Here is a 22,711-nt window from a genome sequence, read left to right as displayed (position 1 = left end):
CCCAAGCAGAGCAGCCTTTATATGGGTGAGAATCCAAAGATGGCTTTCCCAATTAAGATTTAAATAGGGCCTCTGACAAAGAAGGCCCTGTGCCACAGGTGTCCATGATTCTAGTAGATGTTTTCCTCTGTCCAGCAACTGGCCAAGTTCCTGGAGGAAGCAAAACATCTTAGAATATTATTTAACTTGATGTGTTCCAATGAACTGGCTGGGTTTCCAGAGCACATCTTTTCCTGAGAACTGACTAAATTCTCAGGTCAACATAGATAACCACACTCTGGCTTATAGTTCATTGTTTAGAGTCATACAGGGGTCATGGAAGATCTTTCCTTATAAAATTTATCAATCCATTGTGTTATGAAGTTTGTAAATTTTTGTGACTATTATGATATACCAATAAGAACACCACTAAGAATTTCTATAGCCAATTAAAGATTGCAAAGAATTTTACATGCCTCATCTCATGTGATCCAAATACTTTTCCAGAATGAGACAATTCACATCTCTGCCAGCAATGAATTGTCCTCCCACTCCCAAACACTTGCATTACGAAGTATCACAGTCCATAAAATTTCTTTTAATTGATTTTAATTTTTTTAAAAAAGTTAATCACCTACAACCAGCCAGGAAATTTGTTAGGCCCTGTGTACATAAATACAAATTAAGGAACAGCCTTTTATCTCACAAAATTTACATTCTACTTGAAAAAAAAAAACATGTACACACAGACACATCTATTTGTGTGTATGTACGAAGTATGTGTGCATATATGTGTATGTGTGTGTGTATGTATTGAGAGCACTAATAATTGGGTTTACCATGGAAGCTCTCCTGTAAGAGGTTGTATTTTCGAAATGCACTAGCTGTATCACTCTGCTCAAATCACTTTACCTCTCTGTACCTCGGTTTTGGGATTCATAAAATGGGGATAATAATAACACCTGTCTCTGTGTGTTGTTGTGATCCTCACATAATATAATATATGTAAAGGACTTTGAAAATTTTACAGCTCTATATGAATGTTACATATTATTTTAATGATTTCTTAACTGTGATGCCCAGAATAGGAAATAATTCTGTTTCAGTTCTCCATAAACTTGGATCTGTGAACATCCTTTAAATATTATTTTCATAATCGTGTTTAAATATAATTAGTTTCTTTTGTAAATCTATGTTTTTATGTATTTGATGCATATAAAACATTATTCAATGAAAAGTTTTATCTCAGACACTTGAAAAGAATTTCCATATGTTTTACTAGATGACCAAAGGGGTCCATCATATGTCTGCCTCTCTCTTTGTCTCTGTCTCTTTTTCTGTCTCTCTGTCTCTCTATCTTTCTGTGTTTCTGCCTCTATCTCTGTCTCTCTGTCTCTGCTTGTCTCTGTATCTCTATCTCTCTCAACTTCTCACCAATTAATTTGAATGACATTTATTTTCAGTGCCCTATTAAAATAAATTGATTTAATTCACCCTTACCTTACTTCATTCCCCATCTAATCTAAAATCTTATTCATTATTACATTATGAGACCAAATTATTTTGAATGAATGAACCTTTTGCTCATTCTTTCTGTAGAATTCATACAGGATAGAAATTCACATGATATTCCCATTCCAGATAACTACGCTCTCTTCCTAATCTCTCAGAGAAGCTAAGAAATGAGGAAAGATTAACAACAGAAACAAACCAAAAAAAACCAGAATTCATCTCTTGTTTTGAATCTTAGAAGGTGGTAGTATTTCCCAGTGACACACTATAATATCCTCTGGTCTAAGAAATGTTTTCTTATTTCTTTCTCATCGTATTTCATTATCTCATCTCTCAAAATGTTAATTAATTTTTTTTGTTTTTTATTATATTACATCACATCATTTGTCCTTAGGCATTTTAATGAGAGTTGTTTTTTTTTTTTCATGGTCACTGAATGCATTTGATCTTTTTTTTTTTTTCCAGCCAAAGACAAGGTGTATTAGAACATCCATCATATTGGGTAGACTCTTAAGGAGTCTGAACATTAGTAAGCTATTGGCTAGATTAGAAGTATCTGAGCAGTGGTTAGATTATAAAAATCTGAGCAGTAACTAGATTTTAGGAATCTGAGCTGTGGCTGGATTATAAGAATCTAAGCCCATTTGATTTTCTAATGTGTTTTTCTTGTTATTGTTATTTATGTATTTAAATAATCCCCCTTTTGTGCAGTGGGAGAGCTGTAGGTAAGAAGTAGGTAAGAATACCAAGGCCAGAGTTCTTCAAAGCAGGGCTTTATTGTCATAAAAGCAATCAGAACCAAGCAGCTCAGGATACTGGTTGTTTGTGTGAAGGGGGAATGAGGACTTGGTTATATCAGAGCTGAAGGGGGAGTAACTTATGGAAATTGACTATGGCATAAACTTTGTGCTATGTAAGCAAAAAGAAAAATAAAAATAAAAGCTTGTGCCTGGGCTGCACTGGGTCTTCCCTGTGGGCATCTTGAAATAGCCAAACTTTCACTCTTTAGAGTCCCTTCATTACCATATTCATAAGATGTAACCATTTACATCTTATGATGTAAACTTTGTTATCACATATCGCATGATATCACATAAGTTACTCTTCGGCATTGAGGAGTCTTATTGCACTTGTGTGGTTTTGGGAAAGCCCCCTGACCACAAGGTGGCTTGTGATAGGATGGGCTGAGGATCCCTAGACCAAAAGGTTGCTACACAGTGGTGAGGCTGCCTATTCTACAATTGGGGGAGGCAGTTGTCTGTGCAGCATGTTGGGGAAAGGGCTAAGAATATAAGCAAGAGGGTTGCCTGATCAACATATAGGGAAAGGATGGGGCCTCACTGCTATGGCGGAAAAATAGGACTTTGCTGCTGTTACTCCAATAACAGGTCTTACTCACTGTGAGAAATGAAAGAGTTAACTTTCCACCTAAGTAGATAAGAAATCAGCACAGACAGGCTAACTTCTCTGTCCAAGGGGGGAGTGATAAACACAATTCTAGGCACATTATGTATGTTAGGGGTGGGGCATATGAGGAAGATTGTAACCCAGAAGGATTAGGACCAATCCTGATCCAGAAGGGAGGAGTTAGGCAATTACTAACTATAAAGATTGCTCTGGCTTCTTTTACCACATGCATTTTCTCTCCTCTCAAGGAAGTGCACCTGCTTCTCCTGAGAATCGAAATGGCGCACTTCAACTGCTTTAATAAAAAGTCTTTGAGACACCAATCTTCGGAACTGAATCTGGGATCATCTTTATAGCACTCACATATTAAGTCTTCTAAAAAAATGATTAAAATACTTCCCTTTTTTTAAATCTTTTTTTGTTAATACTTAAATTCTACATTGCAGGATGTTATATGTATGTCCAAATCCACCTTTAAAAAACTTTTTTAGAATAATATATTGTAACTATTTAATTTCTCACAAATGAATAGTAACCTTTTTTTTTTCTCTTGGCTGAATGATTTCCCTTGATTTGAGAAGTTTATTCTCTTTCTATCACTGTAATATTTGTTTTTATATTTTTAAGTTACATCTGTGAAGTGTGAACCAAATGCTTCTTGGTAACAAAGTTAAGATTTCTCTCTATCAGTGTTCTATGCATTAACACGGTGTGGCTGTGCCTTTTGCTACCTATACTGCTAAACATATCTTCGGTGTAAATTATGAAAAAATAGCCTTAAAATATTTTTCTCAGCAAGACATATAATCCTTATATTATCTTTTTTTGACTTTGTTTTGAGGTTGTGCAGAAAAAAGTGAAGATGAGACATCTAATTTATCTTTTAAAAGATTCCTTAAATTATTTATTTTTCAACACTAATCACTGTTTTGCTCCACAATTTCTTCACAGCATTCTTCATTTATGTATTTCCAAATGTATAGATCAATGGATTTAATAAAGGACTTAGAAAGGTATAAAATATTGCCACCATTTTATCAAAAGAGAAAATAGTGGGAGGCATTGTATATTCAAATATACATGGTACGAAAAATAAGACAACAACTGTGATTTGGGAGCCACAGGTAGAAAGGGCTTTGTGACGTGCTGCTGAGCTATGCATCCTTACAGAGAGCAGCATAATGCATAAGAGACAAGCAAGAGCGAAAAGTTGATGATACAGATTAAGCCTCTGTTGGCCACAGCCATCAGACCAAGCATATGGGTTTCAGTACAAGCAAGTTCCAATAAAAGGTACAAGTCACACATAAAGTGATCGATTACACTGGGGCCACAAAAGGGTAAGGGAAGCATGAAGAAAATCTGAATCATGGAATGCAATAAGCCCCCAGCCCAGGCTACTCCTACCAGCAACAAACACAGGGGCCTACTCATGATTGTTACATAGTGCAGAGGCTTACAGATAGCCACATACCTGTCAAAAGCTATGGATGCGAGGACAATCACCTCAAAAACAGATAAGAAATGTTGTGCAAAAATCTGACCCATACAGTTTTGGAAGGATATGTTTTTTCTTTCATAGAGAGAGTCTCTGTTAACTTTATGAACAATGACAGAGGAGAAGCAAGCATCCAGGAGAGACAGAAAGGCTAGGAAGAAGTACATAGGGGAACCCAAAAGAGAAGGGGTGCAGATGATGGTCACAACAATAAACAAATTCCCCCCAGCAGTTGCAAGGTAGAAAACTAAGAGTATAACAAATGTCATTTTCTGAATATTTGGATTCTGTGAAATGAACTCAGTCACATGACTCTGATTTTCCATTTTTAAAGGGCCTAAGTGCCTTATTAATCACTGAGTATCGCAGAAAAGAGAAAGAAGAATCTTTAATCAATGTTAAAGAACATGTTCAAAAGCTTATTAAAATATGTCAACCTGAATGACATTTACATACAATGCGGCATTATTGATTATGAAATGTCCTTCAATATATCTTCAGATCATATGAACAACAGGAGCGCTTTATGATTTTCTTCACGGCATTTTTTACTTCTGCATTCCTTAGGGTATAGATCAAAGGATTGAGGAAGGGAGTTATAATGGTATAGAAGACAGACACCAACTTATCAAGAGGGAATGTGGTTGGGGGTCGAGTGTATATGAATATGCAGGGACCAAAGAATATTATGACAACAATGATGTGGGAACTGCAGGTGGAGAGGGCTTTGCGCTTCCCCTCTGCACTATGATTTCTCAGGGAGTGCAGTATAGTTGAGTAGGATATCATCAGCAAAACAAAGCTTACTGAGCATACGGCTCCGCTATTGGAAACTACTAAGAGGTTTAGTACATATGTGTCCATGCATCCCAGCCTCAACAAAGGTTGTAAGTCACAGAAATAGTGGTCAATCACATTGGGACCACAGAAGGGCACAGTCAAGATGGGGATTACCTGGGCAATAGCATGCAGAAATGACCCTACCCATGCCAATAGAATCAGGATCCCACACACCCTCTGGTTCATGATGACTGAGTAGTGTAGAGGTTTACAAATGGCCACAAAGCGGTCATAGGCCATTACAACAAGCACCATTATCTCCACGGAGCCAAAGAAATGCAGGGCAAATAGTTGGATCATGCACTCATCAAAGGAAATAGTATTCTTGTGAGAGAGGTTGTCCACAATCAGTTTGGGAGCCGTAGTGGTAGAGAAACAAGAATCTGCAATGGATAAGTAGGTTAAGAAAAAGTACATAGGGGAAGCAAGTGTGGGACTGGTCTTGATTGTCACAAGGATTAATAGGTTCCCCAACACAGTGGCAGTGTAGAACACCAAGAAAATGACAAATAAAATTTTCTGCTTCTCTGGGTCCTGAGTCAGTCCAAGCAGAATGAATTCAGTCACATTGTTTCTCATCTCTAGGACTCAAGTGGGAAGGACACTGGTGAGAACTAGTAAATATGACAAAAGAATAAAGAAGAATTAATAGAGCAGAATTTGAGAGATCTCCATAAAAGAAACACTGCTTGATTCTTGCTTGAGGTAAGCTTCTATTAGTCCTATTTTCAGTCTTAGATAGGAGACTTTAAATACAAAGTGTGCCCATAATCTGCTCCAATTCATCTAACATATTTCTTGCTCATGGCATTTGTGTGTGAGAGAGAAATTATTGTACTCTCCTCTGTGCAGATATAGCAACATGTGTAAACTTACAGGAACACATGAATAGATAAGTGTAGGTGGGTTGAAATCAATGCCATTGGATAGAATTATGAGTTCACAGATTCATTTGATAATTTTATTTTATTTTGCCATTTTACTCAGTGTGTGTGTGTGTGTGTGTGTGTGTGTGTGTGTGTGTGTGTGTTATCCAAAAACTCAGACTCTAATCATGCCTAACTTTCCAGGGTTAACATCTTGGGGAATAATTACTATAATCTCCCAATATACATACTAATCTGCTGGAAACAACGCAGACCTAGATTGTTCTGATTCAGTAATTCCTTTCTTAGAATCTCAAATATTGAAGGGAACTCATAAGATGTTTTTGTCAACTCTTAACTAAAAAGGAATACGTTTTACACCTTCCCTCATAAATAATCATCCAGCCTCCAATTTAATGCAACCAATAAAGAAGAAAATGTCTTTGCATTTCTATTATACTTTAGAGCAGCTTAAAGTTTTTAAAAGATTTTTCCCGATAGGAGGTTTATATTTGCTTCTCAGTATTCTACAAAAATTGTCACTAGTTCTTTACCATGAGATCAAATATTATAATTTCTGACCTCTCTCTGTCTTTTTTTCCCTCTCTCTCTCATGTGAGTGACAGCCCTACCAATAATTGATAATAACTCTTATATTACCTATCAGCTTTCTATTTTCCATGGCATGACTTTCAAAACTTACCTTCCTGGTTCCCCCTCTCCGAATATGCTAGAGATCATCAATGTCCTTCTCTATATGTTACCCAAACTTAGCACAGATCCATATGTGAGTCAACAAGGGAAGAATTCATTGGAATCATCATCTCTCTAATTCTGAGCACCAGGACTCAAACACAGCCCAAGGTCCCATTGAAATGTTTAGTGCCATGTCAGATTGTTGACTTCTGTTAAGCACATAGTTTAACATATCATGGATTAAATTCTAGTGGAGACATTAAAAGTTATCAAGGGCAATCACCTTATTTTGTAGAGAAGGGAATTGAAATCCAGGGAGGCAAATTCACTTGCCCAAAATCATCCGGACTAGATTTGGCCGCTAAATTAGTTTCACATTTTTTATTGTGTGGGTATGGCTCCTGTATCTTATATTGGTGCTGATGAATGGTTCAAACAAAATATAGGTTTTTATATTCACCCCTATTAAATGATATGTTGTCAAGACCAATGATGATAACCTGTCAAAGTTGATTTGTATACTGACAGTCATCCAATATGTTAGTTGTCTCATCCATTTACAAAAATGATAAATCTAACATCTATGGCTTCATCCAACTTGTTCGTAAAAAATGTTGAATATGAAAAAAATATGATATTTGACATATAACTAATGATTCAAAAGAACAGTACGTACATTGTTATATGACCCCATAAAATTGTGTGGCATAGCCTTTCCAGGTTTGATTATTGCCAAATTTACTGTTGAGGCAGGGAAAGTTAAAAGAGGTTACATGACTCATTGAAGGTCACTAATATAATGAATATCAGAGGAAAGAATGAAGGGATGCTTTTTCCTCCTCACCCCATGTCAACTGCTCAATCGACCACACTCCAATGCCTCTAGGGACTAGGACAGATTCTAGTTACTGCAATCAGTGTACTCATTAATTACTGTTACTTGCACCCAATATTCCACATTTTCCCCCTTTTTTCATTTTAAAACAAGGAGAGAATATTTGTGTTTCTCTTCCATTGCTCTTGCTTATCTTTGAAAATCTCATTTTTATTTCCCCAAAGGACAATATCAAATGTATGTTTAATGTTTCATTCAATAATCCTTGGAATAAAAAGTTCTTAAAGAACACTGGCAATATCAATATGATTTTGAAAGAAAAGGGGAAAGATAAGGAGAGGAAAGGGGAGAATAGGGGAGGGTGGAAAAGCAGAAGGGAAGAGAAGAGAGGAGATAAAGGGAGAATATAGACACAAACATACATCTATAGACATACAAATGTGACATACCTACACACATAAATATAGTGATGTCTCTGATGTCTAATTTATAGCATTGTCATGAGACTGAAATTAAATAATGAATTTAAATCACTTTGAACATTATGTTAATATGAATTTAAACTCTTTCCAGTCCAAACATTTCTGGACGCAGGGGTAACAGCAACTGACAAGTAAGTTTACCAAATTGGGAACAGTAATAAGAGTGAGGAGATGATTTTGGTCTAGACAATTTTCCTCTTTACTTTATTACAAGATGACAAAACTTGAGTTTGAGTCACATGATCATAAATTAAGAATCAAACAGTAACTTAGATGCCACCTAATCCAAACCAGTCATTTTATGAATGAAAAATAATAGTACAAGAAAAGAAGACTTATTGCCCCAATTTTACTCAAGTAGCTAATCTGGGGTTCCAACTCACATTGTATAACACCAAGGTCAGCACTTTATCAGCACTGGAAATTCTAGCATGCCGACTACCCTTTAAATGATTCATTTTCTTGTCCTTGAAATTAAAGAGAAAAAAGAAAATAAACATCCATTAGCCCCTGGAACTTTAAATTATTATCTCATTTGATCCTCACAACAGCCCAAGAAGGCAGTGCTATTATTATACCCATTTTCCAGTTGTGCAACTAAGACAGATAGAGGATAAGTGATTTTCACGGTGACACACAGTAATTAAGTACCACTGGCTTCACTGGAACTTGAGTCTTCTTGACTTTAGGCTCATAATTCTCTCTACTATGTCACTTCACTAGGTACTAATCATATAATCACATTTGCCCTTTGAATAGCACTTTAAGGAATGCCCAATTTTTTAATTACAAAATTTTACATAGAATAAACAACAAGATATAATTTCCAGGATTTAAGTGCTACAAGTGTTATACTTAGTTTACAAACAAGGAAACTGAAGAACATGGTAGATATTTGATTTGCACAGTATCACAAATAAGTTTATAATACAAAATTTGAACTCAGGGTTTCTAAGATATAAAAGTTCCAGATTGTGAGCAACTACGTTGCATTTGCTTACTAATAGGATCCTATGAGGATGAAAACATTTTAGTCAATACTTTATAACCATAAATCAGTATAATATATAAGAACCAATGTTATAGATTTGAAAATAGTAGGGAATGTGAAAGGAAGTAAATGCATGCTAAAAGTACATTTGATTAAATTCATGGTTGATGACCCAGAGAGGTATTTTTGAGAGCTATTATATGTTCAACAAACAAATAATAGTAAAAATATTAACTAATATTTACATAGCTCTATAAGGTTTTCAAAGTATTTTTTCATTTATTTCATTTCGTGTCCTGAAAGATAGATACTATTATTATCACCATTTTACAGGTAAAGAAACTGATATTGGGAGAAGTTAAGTGAGTTTCTCAGGGTCACATACCTGATTAGTGTCTGAGGCTGGATTTGAACTCAGGTCTTCCTCGATTCCATATCCAACCCCCTGGCTACTTCAACACCTAATTACCAAACTATACACACATCTAAACCACTATGTTTGCACAATGCAAGTCCTGGCAAAAACTCTTCTCTTTTCATGTTATATACATACATACATACATACATATATATATATATACATACATATATAACTTTCAACTTCCTTTTCCTTCTCTTCCTTTCCTTTTCCTTCCCTTTCCTCCTTTTTATCTTTCTTTTTTTTTCATTTGAGGCATTTCTCTCTCTCAACACATCCTCTGACTTACATTCTCTTAAATGAAAAACAAATTTTTTTTCAAGAAATTATGGACAAATACATCCACATTAACAATGAATGACTGGTAACAAGTACAATGTGATTCCCTCTCAGCTCTTAAAAGAAGAAAAATGCATGATGCAATCAGTTTTGGATTGTTAAACTCTCAGATTGCTGCCTCAATGTTGTACCTGATAATGTGGGGAAAAAGGGAAAGATATCGCAAGACCTTCCTGGAGCCACTGAAATTACACCATTTCAGCACAATCTTATTCATAACATTAACCTTGCTTTCTATATTTTTTATATTCTTTCTGTCTCTGTCTCTCTCTGTCTCTGTTTCTCTCTCTCTGTCTCTCTCTCTGTCTCTCTCTCTCTGTCTCTCTCTTTCTCTCTTTCTGTCTCTCTCTCTTTCTCTCTCTCTTTTTTCCTCTTTCTACTCCCCCCTGTCATTTCATATAAAGAATGGCTATCTGAGTAGAAGGTGACTAGGGATGTTTTTGAAAATGAAGAAAATGATTTTTTAATTCAATAAACAATATTTTAAGAAGAAAAGAAAATGCAGAAATAAATCATATCATTTCATTTGAGGGATGTATGAAGGACATGGTAACTGCTACCACTTATCTGAGAGAAGCATCTCATCAGAGGACCCCAAGTATATTCTTGCATTAAGCTATTAGAGCAGTAAGTATATTCTACCTATCACACTCTGACTTTCATACTCTACAGACTGATATCCCCTGCTATCAGAAGAGAATCAAGTCAGTCCAATTGATTTATTAGCACCTATATTGGCACCTACAGACTTGTCAGTCAGCCTCAGACCATGTTCTATTCAATCAAAGTTCTCTACCAGACAAAGGCACCAATCTATGGGTTGTAGCTTATCACAATAATTATTTAAAATACCATTAAAATTAAGTTTACTACAAATTGATTTTTGCAGACCTTTAGTCCATGATTCATTCCCACCTTCCTTCTCAATTTCTAAAGATAATGGACCCTAATGGCAAAACATGGTGTTTGAAATCAATCTTTTTTAAAACAACGATTTATTGAGTACTTATGAATGAAAGATAAATAAAATTGGGGAAGAGTTCTAGACTAGTCAACATGAGGTCCCAAGCACAACTTAATGGTCATTTTTTGGGCCCACCAGGCTCAGAGTGAGTGTAAATAGTAACTCTTTCTCTTTTGGCCAGCAGCCCTGAAGGTCTTCACTCCCAGGATGATATTTTTTTTTTGTTTTTGTTGTTAAAAGGGCCATTCCTTGACTCACTTCTTAAAGAGGCCGATTCACTGAATGGGTATTGCCTCACTCAAAGTGAGAACCTGAAAAGACCTTAGCTTAAAAGGACCTGGGTCTCCTATTGCATCCTGAGCTATCTCCAGTCATCCTGATGAATATTTGGCCAGTGGACCCAGATGGCTCTGGAGGAGAAAGTGAGACTGGTGACCTTGCACCCTCCATCACACAAAACAAAGTCAATTGCAAGTGATGTCATGATCTCCCTGATGTCAAGATCCTCTTTGAGAATGAAGGACAAACACAACAACAATAATAATTTTGAGGATGGTAGTGGTCTATCTGTTTAATGGCCATGTATTTATAGTTAAAAGGACACTGAAACAGTGAGGAACTATGGGGATCTCTAGCTCCATGGTTAACTCATTGCCTAATACAGATAGGTTTGTTTTTCCTTGAAGTATTTTTAACAAAATTTTTAATTTTTTTAATCTTACTATAAAATAATAATAATTAGATGTGACCTACTTACCTTGCAAAACTCATGAGCAGCCAATGATGTGTGTGAAAGTAGAGAATGTTACCATATCTGCATATGGAGTAGAAATTAAATGAATACAGGGAGAAATAATTATTATATTTAGTCAAAAAAATTAAATGTTGAAGAAGTCTCCAGTCACTGCTTGGGACTTTTCCCTTCCCTGATCAAATAGCCATGATACTTCTTGCTTTCATTTGGTGCCTAACTATCCTAAAGCCCTTAGGCAGGTATTAAAAGTCCCTCTAGAACATGAAGTCAGCCTATCCTTGCAACTGATACCCAGTGTCTTGTCTTCAAATCATCATCCCATTCAGAGTGTTTGGAGAATGGTAAACTAACCATAGAGAGAGTGATGGGGCTGGGATATAGAGGAGATTATGGTGGTTGCACTGTGGGTAGAGTGTTTGGCTCGGAGTCAGGAAGACATGAGTTCAAAGTCCACCTCAGACAATTTTTAGTTGTGTGACTGTGATAAAGTCACCCAGGCTTAGCTTGTTTAGGTAATAATAGCAACTAACTCCCAACATCGCTTTGAAGTTTAGGTAAAGTAACATGGAAATTACTCTACAACCTTTAAAGTACATTATAATTGCTATGTATTATTATTATTATTATTATTATTAGAAAAAAGAATAGTCATGAGAATATGGTAACTGGATATTGATAGAGGATCTTAGTAAATGAACTCAGGGATAATTGGAGTGGGTTAGGGGATAAAGAAGAGTGAATCAGAAAGAGAATGAAAAGAGAAATAGATCATAGGACAATATTCAATGCTTCATCGCCTCCCCTGTGGTTTTTTTTTGTTTGTTTGCTTTTCCTCCACAAAGGAAGATATGAGTGCTGATAGAATTACCCTATCAGAAATTCACAAATGAACAGGAGGCCATCTTATCCAAATGCCTCATTTTACCTAAGAGGAAAGTTAGGTATAGAAAAGCTAAGGGAATCCCCCAAGGCCATACAGGTGTCAGAGGTTAAGACGTTGGACTGATCCTGTGGCCTATGACTCCAAGTCCATTATTCCTTGAACAATACTACACTTTGGCTACCAGATAGTCTTTACCTCATAATTACATCCCATTTATTGTTCCCACTTCCTTAAGGACTAAAACAAAGAAGGTCAAAGCAACAATAAAAGCTCCAAAGTTTATAGAAATCATTGGGCATCACTCACCTTTCCCCATCTTTCTTAACTGGAACCTGAAGACCTCTTCATGTTTTTATAACTGAGCATTCTGAAGTTTTGAGGAGGTTTCTGCAAATGCAGCATTTATTACCTAGGTTTGATTTTACTTGTTCCTTCTGGAAGATCCAGCATGCCATGAAGGGCAGTGGAGACAGTGAGCCTAGAAGCAGGTATTCACAACTCGAGGTGGAAAATGTATCACAAAGGTCATATACCTTAAATTGACCTTGCTAGTTATTATGTTAAGAGTGTCATTTGTCTTCAGATACAATTGATTCAATAAACATTTATTAAGGTTTCCTCATGTTCTAGCATCACAGTAAGTACCGTCGCATCTGAATGAGCTTGTTGTAACATGAGTTAAAACTATTCTGTGGTTTAATGGTAAGAGATCTGCCGGTGGATTCAATTTTGCTACATGTTAGCAAGATCCGAGAAAGCCAAGTCACTTAGTGCCTTAGGTCCAGATGAAATTCTTTAAGATTATAAATTATAGACAAGTTGTTGGTCTGTACTGCAGCACACAATCTCCTCAAAAATATTCACTATTTCAATAAAAGAAAATAGAAAAAAAAGTTTAAACAAAATCCATGAGCATTATTTTAACAAATGGGAAATTGATGATATTCCTTGGATTCCCATCCCATTATGCTTCTTTCCTGAAGCACCAAAGGTAATACTAGATGAGGTACTTACCTTTGACAGAAGAAATGGTATGTTCTTAAAGTTTCATAAAGAAAAGAAGAGTTTTCCCTTTTCTGTTACAAGGAAGGTCAAAGTTCTACACTCTCTGACCTATACTCTTATCCACAGTGAGCACTTAAAGGACAAAGCCTTTCTTAATTACACAGATACTTATACAAATTGCATGAAAGTCAAGAAACTGAGAGAAGTGAATCAGTCACCAGGGAAATAAGAAGCCGTTCTCTATGGGATCATTGGCGCCTTTAGCTCACTTGACCTTGGTCAGTTTAGGAACGAACTTCCCTAACCAATTAGCCCCGGTTTGGCCATGTGCCAGGCTTTCGCTGAATTAGCAATTTAGTGAATTTTGTAGTCAATGTACTTTTTCTGCCCCCTATGAAAGTAAAAAATAACTTCATTTTATGATATCATTGCTGAGATAAATGTCTTATTTATGACATATCCTGAAAGCTCTCTTTTGAATAACCCAAAGATGTTCAGAGGTATATGTCAAAGAACTTTATGCAATTTAATCAATGCTTAAAAACGTTTATTAGGCGCAGCTATGTGACATAGTGGATAGAGCTCTGGCCTTGGAGTCAGGAGGACCTGAGTTCAAATCCAACCTCAGATGCTTGACAGTTACTAGCTTTGTGACACTGTGCAAGTAATTTTAGCCAGATTACCTCACCAACAAAAGCAAATAATAATAATAATAATTTTCCTTTACATTATTGTGTTAACATGTAATTGTCTACCTTCTTCTATTTTACTCTTTATGGGTTCATATAAATCATAATGAAATCCTTTGAAATGATAATATTTGTCATTTCTTTCAGTATAACAATATTCTATCATATTCATACAGAGTAATTGGTTCCCTTATTCCCCAAGTGAAAAAATACCTACTATGTTTCAGTTCATTGATATGACCATGTTGCTATTAATATTTTGGTACATACAATTACCTTGAGATCATTCAGAAATTTGACTGGAAGTGATTTTACCGGTGTGTGATTAAGGGAAAAAAAAATGTGGCTTGGAATCGCTCTTACAATAAGACGCACTCCTATAGAGAAGTGAAGGTATCTTTAATTAAGATTATAATACAGGTATAGAAAAGCTAGATTTACAGCAACATACAATTAGCAATATGACTATAGTTAGGCTCAGAATACAAAAGACAGCAATAATATAAGAAAACATTACCAATTTGGGAAGCACCAATACCTGAAGTCCAAGCTGGGGATTCCCGGATTACAGCTTTCAGGGTCCCAATTGGGAAAATCCCAGGCAGAGCAGTCTCTCCATGGGTGAGAATCCAAAGATGACTTTCCCAATTAAGATTTAAATAGGGCCTCTGACAAAGAAGGCCCCCTGCCAGTGGTGTCCATGATTCTAGTACATGTCTTCCCTCTGTCCAGCAACAGGCCAAGTTCCTGGAGCAAGCAAAACATCTTAGAATATTAATTAACTTGATGTGTTCCATTGAACTGGCCAGGGTCCCAGAGCACAAATATAGTTTCTTTTGTAAATCTATGTTTTTATATATTTGATGCATATGAAATATTATTCAGTGAAAGGTTTTATCTCAGACACTTGAAAAGAGTTTCCATATGTTTTACCAGATGAGAGAAAGGGTACATTATATGCCTGCCTCTCTCTGTCTCTGTCTCTTTTTCTGTCTCTCTGTCTCTCTATCTTTCTGTATTTCTGCCTCTGTCTCTGACTCTCTGTCTCTGTCTGTCTATCTCTGTCTCTCTTAACTTCTCACCGATTAATTTGAATGACATTTATTTTTAGAGCCCCATTAAAATAAATGGATTTAATTCACCCTTACCTTACTTCATTCCCCATCTAATCTAAAATCTAATTCATTGTTAGATTATGAGACAAAATTATTTTGAATGAATGAATCTTTTCCTCATTCTTTCTGTGGCTTTCATACAGAACAAAAAATTCATATGACATTCCCATTCCAAATAACTATGCTCTCTTCCTAATCTCTCAGAGAAGCTAAGAAATGAGGAAAGATTAACAACAGAAACAAAAATAAAAACAAAATTCATCTCTTGTTTTGAGTCTTAGAAGGTGGTAGTGATAAGGTCTAGAGGTTTAGTGGTGCTGGAACCGTGAGATCGTGACGCGTGCCCTGCCTGAATGAATTCAATCCGAATCTTCTTCTAGTCAGAGAAAAAGTTTATTGGAGATAAATCATATAGTCCAGACTCTTAAGGAATGTGAACATTAGTAATGCCCTTAGGGACCAGCAGGCATGAGAGAGTCTCAGCCTTTTGGGCATGAGAAAGTCTCAGCATTTGAATGGGGGCCACGGTGGATCTTATATACCCTAAAGTAACTTTGGGTGGCCAGAGGAGGGGGGGGGTTGGGAAAAGGGTCTAGGTGAGAATTATGATTGGAAGGTCTGAGAGATTGAATAGACAATGGAAATAGATAATGAAGGGAACTGGAAGGAAGAAGTTTGAAAGGCATCTGAATAAGATCAAAAGGTAGGACTAGGGCTTTCAAAGGGAGATAAGAGGAGTTGATAAAGAACCAGAGACCAGAGCAAAAAAAGTTTAAGGGTTTTCTGGGGCCTTAGACAAATGGGAGCCAAATTCCCTTTGGCGAAAGGGGCAAAGGTCTTGGCTTCTGAAACTGAATGATGGGCCAATAATGCATCATTCCACCTTCAAACAAATGGGACCCAAATTCTTTTGGGGTAAGGGGGGGAGGTCTCGGCTTCTGAAACTGCTTCCTGCTGGCAAGGCACATAGAGCTGTCCCTGCCTTTCTGAGTCCTGTTCCAAAGGGTCAGATTTCAGAACCTGGCTGATGCCAGGTTCAGTGGGCTAGAGATTGGTAGACAGCCTGAACGGTCATCTGGAAACTGATGGCTTCAATCCTAGAAGAAAGGAATCTGGCAAAATATTTAGTAAACATGGACCAAACAAACACAAGAGAAATATAATCAGTAAGGGAATAAGAATAGAGGCCAATATAGAAAGAAGCCAGGACTCCCATGAAAAAAGATGATTTTGAAGCACTGAGGTTATTGTGAATTTCTTGCATCCAACTAGCCTTTTCCAAAATACATTCAGAGAGGAGCTCTACCTTCCCAGAATTGTTGATGTATATGCAGCAAGATGTGTTTGCTAAAGCACATACACCCCCACTGGAGGCAAGCAAGTAGTTTAGGGCTATTCTATCATCCAGAAGTACTTTTGCTAAGGAATCTAGAGATTGCTGGATTTCCTGAAGTCCATAAGCTGTCTCATTTGCCAACTGGTGAATAGTCTCTATAAGGTTAAAGAGAGTATGATCATGTTGTAGGTTATACCAGGGCATAAGATAGTGTGCTCCCTTTTTAAGAGACCAGAGGACATTTCCCCAAAATCCATGTTTTGCACTTCAATTAGAGACTGTGGGCTGTGTGGCATTGAAAATGGAGAAGGAAGGTTCTACAAATCCAAGGGTGCACACCCCAAAGTCTTTGTGGGGTATCAAACATTGGTTGACCATGACAGTAGTTCTGGGGTCTTGCCATGTGTTGGCACTTCATTTCACCTTTTCCCCAAAATTCTTGTCACTAGTGGTATCTGCACAGACTATAGTGCAGGTCAAAATATTAGCATAAACTCTAACAAGCCCTCCCTCCACAGGGGTGTTAACTTGTCTAGTGGCCTTGGAGCTTGTCTTCCAAGTATGGGAATATTCCCTTGTGGAGAAGCAAGGTGGAGATATAGAAAGAGCAGCACATAGAGAAGTGGCAAGCATAAATGAAGTTGCATAAACTTCTGATAAAGTCATATTGGGGAAGGGTACTTTGTGGAGATGAGAGTTGCCGAGTGGGTGTGAGTGGTCTAACTGGTTTCTCAGTTTAACTAGGGAGTTATTTTCCCTAGTTAAGCCAAGTGTAAATTTAGAGGCTTCTTCAATTAGAATGACTGTAGCAGCCACTGCTCAGAAGCATGCAGGCCATTCAGCAGCTACAAAGTTTAATTGTTTTGAAAAACAAACCATCTGGCTAGGGTCAGGTCCTAAAGATTGGGTTATCGGTATGGGGGTCAATTTAAATTTTAAATCACAAAAGCTTTAGCCAGGTCTGGGCCCCACTCTTGAGGGAATGAGTCAGAACCCAAAGGAGAATCATAAAAGAGCTTAACAATAAAACTGTTATTAGGGATCCAGAATCTACAGAATCCAGCCATGCCTAGAAAAGTTCTAAGTTGTTTGTTAGTGGCTGGGACAGGGAGTTTGTGGCCCAGAAACTTTACAGATTGGCATGCTATCTGGACTTTGTTCAAACAGACCCTATAGCCTCCAGTTCCCAAAAAATTAAGCACTCCTGTGGCAGAAGCCAAAGAAGCCTCCGGGGTGGGGCTAAATATGGGGCTATGGGAAAATACTTTAGGGTTTTGGAGGTGAACAATGGCTGGGTTGGCAAGAGTAGCTCACCCCGGATTTCCCTGATCCAAAATTGTCTCCCACACTTCCAGGAGAACATGGGGAGGTCTGGCACACAGAGGGAAAAGGGAGATGGGAGGCTTAACTAGGGAAAATTGGCTCCCCAAATTCACCTTCAGGTTCCTTCCCAATGAGGGGGCAGGGCAAGAGGAGAGCATAAGGGAGGAGTGTTTAAACAACAGATTGTCAATTAGGCAGGGGAAGGGGTATGTCTGGAGACATCTCTTAGTTCTCCCTTCATTGTCCAAGACTGGATGGGTCAAGGAGTGAATACAGCTAGAGTACTTGGTTAAAGCAAAGAACATAGCCATGATAAAGTGGGTAACCTTACCTTCAGCCTCGATTTGTGCCCAGGGCTTGGCGAGAGAGATGGAGAAAGTGGGAGTGTTGCCAGGACCCAGGATCCCATGTCTTCCCCAGTCTTGAGAAGACTGAAGGACAGCATCCTGGGGGACTGCTCTACCACTTCTCCTACCTCAGGAACAATCCTTCTTCCAATGTCCCTCCTGGTCACGTCTTCGGCAAGGTCCTGGAGGTGTCCATCTTGGGGGCTTCCTCCAAGGGGGTGCCCTGGAGGGGCACTCCTTGGACCAGTGACCCTCCTGGTGGCATTGAAAGCAGGTTTTCCCACTGTCCAAGTTGCCAGGAACACCCTTGGGTCTTTTCCTGACCATGGCAGCAGCCAAGAATTGAGTGTATTCTCTGTCTCCAGCTCTTTCCCTTCTTTTTCTTTCCTCTGTTGCTACTAAATCTCTGCTGTTAAATACTCCAAAGACCATCTCCCATAATTGGGCCTGAGGTGTTTGGGGTCCCATTTCCAATTTCTGTAGTTTTCTCCTAATATCTGGGGCAGATTGGTTAATGAAATACATGTTAAGGATTGCTGTCCCTTCTGCAGAGTCAGGATCTAAATTCGTATACTTTTTAATGGATTCTACTAGCTTATTTTGGAAAACGGCAGGGTTTTCCTTTTCTCCCTGAGTAATTCCCTTAATCTTCTAAAAGATTACTTGTTTCCAAAATGCTGTTTTCAGTCCTTCCAACAGGCAAATTATCATATAGTCTCTCTTTCCCCTATACTTACTCTTCTGATAATCCCCCCCCAGATCAGTAGCAGGAACAGCAGGTATTCCTGGGGGGTATTTTGTGTGGTCATTGCTAGTAAAACGGTCCCCAAAGTTTTGGGTTTGTTCCCAGATTCTCTTCCTCTCCTCAGTGGTACAACAGGTGGAGAAGAGGACATGCAAATCACCCCAAGAAAGTTTGAATTGTAGGAACACACTGAAGCCCTCAGTAAATTTAGTAGGATCTTCATAGTATCGAACTAGCCTTTCCTTAATCTGGTTGAGGTCTGAAATGGAGAATGGAACATGCCCCCTAAGTGACACATTAGGAGAGGCAGGTACTTCCCTTAAAGGAAAAAGACAAATGGGAGCCAAATTCCCTTTGCAAAAGGGGCAAAATTTCTCGGCTTCTGAAACTGAATGGTGGGCCCATACCTCATCAGTAGTATTTCCCAGTTACACAATATAATATCCTCTGATCTAAGTGATTTTTTTTCCTATTTCTATCTCTTCTTATTTCATTATCTCATCCCTCAAAATATTAATTAATCTGTTTGCTTGTTTTTTACTACATTGTTTTAACCAGAGTTGATTTCTTTTTTTTTTTTTTTATGGTCACTGAATGCATTTGATTTTCTAACGTGATTTTTGTTGTTGTTGTTGTTGTTGTTGTTCTTTATGTGTTTAAAAAATGACCTTACAGTGAAGTGGGAGAGCTGGTTCAGAGTTGGTAAGAATACCAAGACCAGAGTTTTTCCAAGCAGGGCTTTATTGTTGTAAAAGCAAATGGAACCAAGCAGCTCAGGATACTGGTTGTTTGGGTGAAAAGGGAATGGGAACTTGCTTATATCAGAGCTGAAGGGGGAATAACTTATGTCAGTTGGTTATGGCATATTCTTTGTGCTGTGCAAGCAAAAAAAAAAAAAAAAGACTTGTGCCTGGACTGCACTGGGTCTTCCAGGTGGCTATCTTGAAATAGACATACTTTCACTCTTGAGAGTCCCTTAATTACCATATTCATAAGATATAAATGGGAACTTTGACATCACATAAGTTAATCTTGGGCATTGAGGAGTCTTATTGCACTTATTGCTTTGAGGTTTTGGGAAAGCCCCCTGACCACAAGGTGGCTGGGGATAGGGTGGGTTGAGGGTCCCTAGACCACAAGGTTGCTACACAGTGGTGAGGTTGCATATTCAGCATATGGGGGAAGTAGTTATCTGTGCAGCATATGGGGGAAAGGGCTAAGAATATAGGAAAAGGAGTTGACTAATGAACATATAGGAATAGGATGGGGCCTCACTGCTATGGGGGAAAAATAGGACTTTGCTGCTCTAACTCCAATAGCATGTCTTGATCACATATGGAGTCTATTATGATTAAAATACTTCCCTTTTTTTTAAATCTTTTTTTTTTGCTAATAGTTAAATTCTACATTACAGGATGCTATATGTATGTCCAAATCCACCTTTAAAAAACCTTTTTTAGAATAATATATTGTAACTATTTAATATCTTATAAATGAATAATAACATTTTTTTTTGGATTGAGAACTTTATTCTCTTTCTATCACTGTAATTTTTTTTTATTTTTTTAAGGTGCATCTATGGAGTGTGAACCAAATGCTTCTTGGCAACTTAAAATTAGGATTTATCTCTATCAGTGTTCCATGCATTAACATGGTGTGGCTGTGCCTTTTGCTGCCTATACTGCTAATCATATCTTCAGTGTAAATTATGAAAAAAATAGCCTTAAAATATTTTTCCTCAGCAAGACACACAATTCTTATATTATCTGTTTTAACTTTGTTTTGAAGTTGTACAGAAAAGTCAAGATGAGACATCTAATTTATTTTTTAAAAGATTCCTTAAATCATTTATTTTTCAACATTAATCACTGTTTTGCTCCACAATTTCTTCACAGCATTTTTCATTTCTGTATTTCTAAATATGTAGATGAATGGATTTAATAAGAGTTAGAAAGCTATAAAATAATGTTACCATTTTATCAAAAGAGAAAGTAATGGTAGGCCATGTGTATTCAAATATACATGGTATGAAAAGTAAGGATGTGGGAGCCACAAGTAGAAAGGGCTTTGTGACATGCTGCTGGGCTGTGTGTCCTTAGAGAGTGCAGGATAACACCATAAGAGACAAGCAAAAGTGAAGAATTGATCTTACAAATTCAGCCACTGTTGGCCACAACCATCAGACTAAGTATATGGGTGTCAGTACAGGCAAGTTCCAACAAAAGGTACAAGTCACCATAAAGTGACTGATTACATTGGGGCCACAAAAGTGTATGGGAAGCATGAAGAAACTTTGAATCATGGAATGCAAAAAGCCCCCAGCCCAGGCTATTCCCATCTGCAAAAAACACAGGGAGTGACTCATGATTGTTATATAGTGCAGAGGCTTACTTTATCACCATTGCATTCAGCCATCTCATCCAACAACCCATGTACTATTTTCTATGTCATTTGTCCTTAGTGGATCTGGCATATACATCTACCATAGTCCCTTGGTTCATCAGGGATTCAATTGCTAAAGAAGAAATCATATCCTTTATTAGTTGCATGACTCAGCTCTATACTGCTCCCTTCCTGATTACTGTTGAGATGTTTATCTTGGTGTCCATGGCCTTTGATCACTCTGTTGCCATCTGTAAACCCTTACACTACATGACCATAGTGAATCGACAGAGATGTAACACAATGATCCTGATGGCCTGGGGGGTGGCCTTTTGGCATGCCATTGCTCAGATGCTCATGGTACCTAGGTTACCATTTTGTGGCCCTAATCAAATACATCACTATATATGTGATGGCAAACCCCTCTTAAAACTTATCTGTGCAGACACACACGTTGGAAATATCTTAGTTATAGCTAATTCTGGGATGGTTGTGTTAATTACCTTTTCTTGTCTTGGTGGCATCTTTACATTCTGATATTATGCAAACTTAGAAAGTACTCATCAGAAGGTTGGCGCAAAGCCCTTTCCATTTGTGGCTCCCATGTCATGGTTGTTGTTCTATTCTTTGTGCCCTGTATTTCCACCTATATTCGAACTCCCAGTGCCAATAAAAATGATAAGGATTTTTCCATTTTTTTTTTTTTGGCTAGGCAATGGGATTAAGTGACTTGCACAGGGTCACACAGCTAGTAAGTTTTATGTGTCTGAGGACGGATTTGAACTCAGGTCCTCCTGAATCCAGGGCCAGAGCTCCATCCACTGTGCCACTGAGCTGCCCCGAGTTTTCCATGTTTTACACTGTCATTGGACCCATGCTGAACCGTCTCATCTACACACTGAGAAAAGCAGAGATGAAGAACGCCATGCAGAAGGCGTGGTCAAACCAAATGTCATTGACATTTAAATAAAAAGATGAGTTTTAATTTTATTGTTTTCTCTCTTTATGCCCTTGATGAAGAAATGGTAATTGTGTCACCAAATGTACATTAATGTGTATTCTTTTTTAAAAAAATCCATCAACTCCAGGGTGAAAACCAGGGACACGTCCTCATCAAAACTTTGTATAAGTGTTGGTGTTTGGCACCAGGCTTTGTACAATTTCATTACTTCACATACAATATACTATGGAAAGAATGAAGAGAAAGAATAATCTGTCTTTTTTTCTTCTCTTGCATGACTCATCATCCCATATCCAGAATATGTTCCTCTTCAAAGAATGACAAAGAAATGAGCTGTGATATGG

General features: G+C 37.6%; 1 protein-coding gene and 3 pseudogenes across 1 annotated transcript; 1 reads left to right on the top strand and 3 right to left on the bottom strand.

Moving 5' to 3' along the window:
* Positions 1 to 3,802: 3,802 nt before the first annotated feature.
* LOC114041028 lies at positions 3,803 to 4,722 on the bottom strand (annotated as a pseudogene).
* Positions 4,723 to 4,882: 160 nt separating this feature from the next.
* On the bottom strand, positions 4,883 to 5,815 carry LOC114041003 (olfactory receptor 4C11-like). Its single transcript, XM_027859215.1, has one exon. The coding sequence runs from the start codon at positions 5,813 to 5,815 to the stop codon at positions 4,883 to 4,885; it is 933 nt and encodes a 310-aa protein (XP_027715016.1).
* A 9,735-nt stretch (positions 5,816 to 15,550) lies between these two features.
* Positions 15,551 to 21,413, bottom strand: LOC114041002 (annotated as a pseudogene).
* Positions 21,414 to 21,415: 2 nt separating this feature from the next.
* LOC114041001 lies at positions 21,416 to 22,376 on the top strand (annotated as a pseudogene).
* Positions 22,377 to 22,711: the final 335 nt, after the last annotated feature.

The sequence above is a fragment of the Vombatus ursinus genome, unplaced genomic scaffold, assembly GCF_900497805.2.
Source record: "Vombatus ursinus unplaced genomic scaffold, bare-nosed wombat genome assembly UNPS02014163.1, whole genome shotgun sequence".
Lineage (NCBI taxonomy): Eukaryota > Metazoa > Chordata > Mammalia > Diprotodontia > Vombatidae > Vombatus > Vombatus ursinus.
Note: the sequence above shows the minus strand (reverse complement) of the source record. Positions and strands in the feature narration are given on the sequence as shown.